The 4,193-nt window shown below is 41.9% G+C and overlaps 1 protein-coding gene across 1 annotated transcript; it reads left to right on the top strand.

Moving 5' to 3' along the window:
* Positions 1 to 387: 387 nt before the first annotated feature.
* Positions 388 to 3,039, top strand: LOC308135165 (protein shisa-like-2A; the record flags this gene model as incomplete). Its single annotated transcript, XM_080503040.1, has 3 exons — positions 388 to 569; positions 1,200 to 1,336; positions 2,843 to 3,039. 3 exons carry the CDS (start codon positions 388 to 390, stop codon positions 3,037 to 3,039), a joined length of 516 nt encoding a protein of 171 aa, XP_080359166.1.
* Positions 3,040 to 4,193: the final 1,154 nt, after the last annotated feature.

The raw sequence follows: 4,193 nt of genomic DNA, 5'->3' as shown, positions 1-4,193 counted from the left end.
GATAGATAGATAGATAGATAGATAGATAGGTACTTTATTCATGTATGAGATAGAGAGAGGGGGAGGATGGAGATAGAGAGAGAGAGGGGGGGAGGAGGGAGAGAGCGAAATACCGAGGGAGAGAGAGAGGGGTAGGGGAAGAACGAGAGCGAGAGAGAGAGAGAGACAGAGAGCGAGGGCTGGAGGGGTTGCGCCACAGTTTTCTTCAGAATTAAACTTTTGTACCTCCTTCACTCTGCGCCTCCTCGCACATGGAGAAACTCGCGGCTCCTCCACAGCGCACCGCAGCCACACCGGGATCCTCTTGTCCTTGTTCTTTTTCTTCATCCAACTCCAGACTCCAGCGATCACACGTGTTTCTCCCCCCGCCGTCTCCTCCGCTGCAGTATGAGCGCAGAATGCAGCAGCTACCAGAGCGCGGACGGCGCGTTCGTGGGCGCGTTTTCTTGCCCCAAACCTGGAAGTGCGGCTGTCGCGGTCTTCTGTTGTGGATTTAACGATGTGAAGTATTGCTGTGACGATCCCAACAGTTTCTTCCCATATGAGTATGGATATATGTGGTGGCTGAGGTAAAGCCTATACCCCCCCCCCCCCCCTTATATTGTTACTCACTTGTACTTTCTAAATATTTACGCTCGTGGTGTAACCAAAACATTTTGTTTCTCTTAGTTTTTGTTCACTTACTCAATTATGTGGGCGTGTTTCATTTTATTCCCACACTATATGGGCTCCAATTCCATCGCTCACTCTAAAATATGGCGAGAGGAATTCTTTCAACACTTAAGTGGTCGTGGTGGAATTTGTGTGAGACAAAGATGAGTTCTGGTTTCAATTGGCACGCGGGTTGTTTCTTTGGAATTGCAAAGGATTCAAACGCAATTGACTGAGAGTAAGAACAGAACTCCAACCAATCTCTGACATTTCCACAGTCCTCTTCACAATCACCAGATTAATATCTGTTGTTTTACCCCAGATCAGAATTCATGAATCAATCCAGTATCAGAGCAGTTTGACCTTTCCAACACGTGTGTTTGAAGGAACTTGAAATCTAAATCTGATATTGAAGTAAAAAAAAAAAAAATATCTAGGTTAGAAAAGCAAAAATATTTGAGCTGCAATACTTGATCTTTACTCTATGTCTAATCTTTGCACCTCAATTTCCAGTTAATAGCCCTCTCTGCTCCTCTGCTCTCCTCCAGCATCGGAGCTCTGGTTGGCCTGTCTATTGCAGCAGTCGTCCTCCTTGCTTTCCTCATCACTGTGTGTGTCCTCTGCTACCTCTTTATCGCCACCAAACCCAGTCGTCTTGACAACGGCCTACCCCTCAGAGCTCCAGGTTAGTGTGTATATGTGACATGCAGCAATATGCATTATGAACATTTTTCCATGGATTCCACTCGAGACCTCTGAGGGTGTGCTACGGATAGTTCATGATAAAGTGGGGCCTCCACCTATTGGACTTGTTTGTCTGGCACATTCCACAGATGCTCAATTAGTTAAAGGTCGCAGATCGAATCAACACAAAAAACTGTGCTCTTCAAGCCATTTTGCTTTGTGGTTGGATGTATTATTCTGCTGAAGAAGGGCACCACCAACAAGAAATGTCATATCGGTCTGAAATCAGGCTTGAGTAGTTGATTCCTGCCAAAGTAGCAATCACATGAATGGCAGCACACAGCTAATAATCATCCAAAGTGTCACATTAGTGGTTTGCCTCCTTCCCATAGTACATATAAGCAGTACACATGCACCCAGTCATCCACATTATGTAAAAGAAAATGTGATGTATCAGACCAGGTCGACTTCTGCCATTGTTCTGTGGTCCTTCGTCAATTCACTATTTGATACTGGCCACAGCAGATTGGGACTTCAACACATCAACTTTGTGGACAAAATGTTCTCTCGCTTCTTGACACACCCCACCTGTTAGCAGGTGCCATGATAGAGGGATTATCAGTGGTATTATACCTGTCAGTGGTCATAATGTTATGGCTTTTTTGGTTTATTTGCCTACATGCAGTGCATTCTCGGTGGTATGTTAATATGTTTCTGGTAATACCACTATGCTTGGAATACTGTAAAATTAGTGGCACAGCTATGATTCGCAAGTTTGTGCTTTTTTAGTGAGTCTGTTACACAGTTGTTCAGGTTTGCTCAGAGTTTGGAGGGATAAAAGATGTTTAGTATGTCAGAAAACAGTACAGCTTGGTCTACTTCTTTTTAAATATGAATTAAAATATCCATGATATTTACATAGTTTCCTGAATGCATGATAGAATCACTGTACAAACTGTGCTTTGTATTATGAGCACACTGTTTGCAGCCATATCAACAAAAGAACCCAACTCCAACTTCAAATTTGAAATTCTGACATCAAGTGAGTTACTCCTTCAGGATTTATGCTCCTCAAATGTTAGAACTCCATATTAACTCACTTAACTGGAAAAAAGAGGCGATTTGGAATTCACCATTTATCCGTTGAGTTGTTTCCTTTATTATACTGATTACAAGTATATTATGGCACATATCTGATATCCTGTGCCTTAACTACGGCATTTTAAAGAAGTTGCGAAATGCATTACACAATCTGTCAGAGTTGAGTGTACTTTGGTCAACAATAGTTTCAAAATAAGAAGAAGCCTCAGAAAAACAGAATATTGCACAATTGCACATTATCATCTTTTGTGTGTGTCATAATGCAGACATCTACCACACAAAGCCTTTATTGCATCCATTCAAAGGCCCTTTCAAGATTCAAAGCTTTCAGGGAGTGAGAGTGATAAAAGATCATACAACTGTGGTCTTTTCCACATTTTGTTCATTATCTCTGCATTCTTTTCAGAAGGAGAGTGCAGTGAGGGACCCAGCCATGTGACGGTGACCTGCACTGCGGGTCCTCAGGGATTAAGAAAACACTTCATGAGCAGGAAGTTGGACTGCGATAATAACCAACCTTCAGACCCGGAGCGTCTCTTCCAGAGGTGTTTCACAGCTACAGTCACTGGAGTGAAAGTGGACAGTCCATCATTAGGCCATTGAGAAGCTTCTTAATGGAATAAAATATTACCAGCAATTGTTCAGCCAAGAAGAATGAAAGGATCTGGAGGAGACCCGAGCTGCTCATAAGTGCTCTTGGTTGGGGAAAAAAAAGAGTAATTGACCTCGTGTTGTGTGCAGGGAAGCCTCAGTTAATGAATGAGGAATACGGCAAAATAGTAACCATTGAAGAGAAAAAAAAAAGACCTGCAGAACATCCTGAAAAAAATACAAATTTAAAATTGTTTCACCTTAATGAGTTTGTTTGAAGTGGTTGATTTCCCTAATTTTTTTTTAATGTATTTCTTTTGACATCATGACGAGTGGAGATAATTATCCTGTGTTGAATCATAAAACATAGGCCGAGGCAGACAAGAGAGCGAACACTCAGATTTTCCGCTTGATCTGCACATAGGGAAAATGCTAATGGTGTGGCATTTGGTAAGAAGAAAAGCCTGGATACACCAACAGAAAAACAGAGCCTGTGCAGCGAGCTTGTGAAGCCAGGAGGCATAACTGTGAACTGAAGTGCTGCTTTTTTGTAGTCTTTTATTTATTTATTTATTTATTTATTTATTCATTCATTTTTTGTGGTACATTTCACTCAGGGACCAAGGGTGTGAGGGAGGAGGAGACTAATTACCATGAGACTAATCACTAAAAAAAAAAAACCCAAACCAAACAGTATCAGTTGTTTCGACAAGTACTTACATTTTTTTTTTTTTGTGACAAGTGACCTCATGTGAAGGCCTGTGTGACGCATGAGGAATTTGCTGGAAAAGTGATTTTTATTTTCATAAAGGCATCTATTGATATAAGGACTGCCGCGTTGGCACTGGAGCGTGAAGAAGTTTAAAGCTTAAAACAGCGACACTGCCATCTGATATATCCAGCCAGCTGAGTGAGCCGATGAGCGGAGCTCCAACGAAAGACTTGACGCTTCAGTCGAGATTACTGCAACAGTTCAGGACACTGACGAAGGGGACAAAGGCACTAAGAAAACATAGCGGCTCATTTTTTTTTCATTCTCTGTGACGTAGAGAAGCACCCAGTATGTAAAGTGGTCTCATTAAAAAAGAAAGAAAGAAAGAATGAAAGAAAGAAAACCCGCAGAAGTGGCTTTTCACTTATTGAGCATGGTGCTGCATTGACAAATC

The sequence above is a fragment of the Blennius ocellaris genome (genome assembly GCF_963422515.1).
Source record: "Blennius ocellaris genome assembly, chromosome: 10".
NCBI lineage: Eukaryota > Metazoa > Chordata > Actinopteri > Blenniiformes > Blenniidae > Blennius > Blennius ocellaris.
The sequence above is the reverse complement of the archived record's forward strand: the minus strand, read 5'-3'. Positions and strand labels throughout refer to the sequence as shown.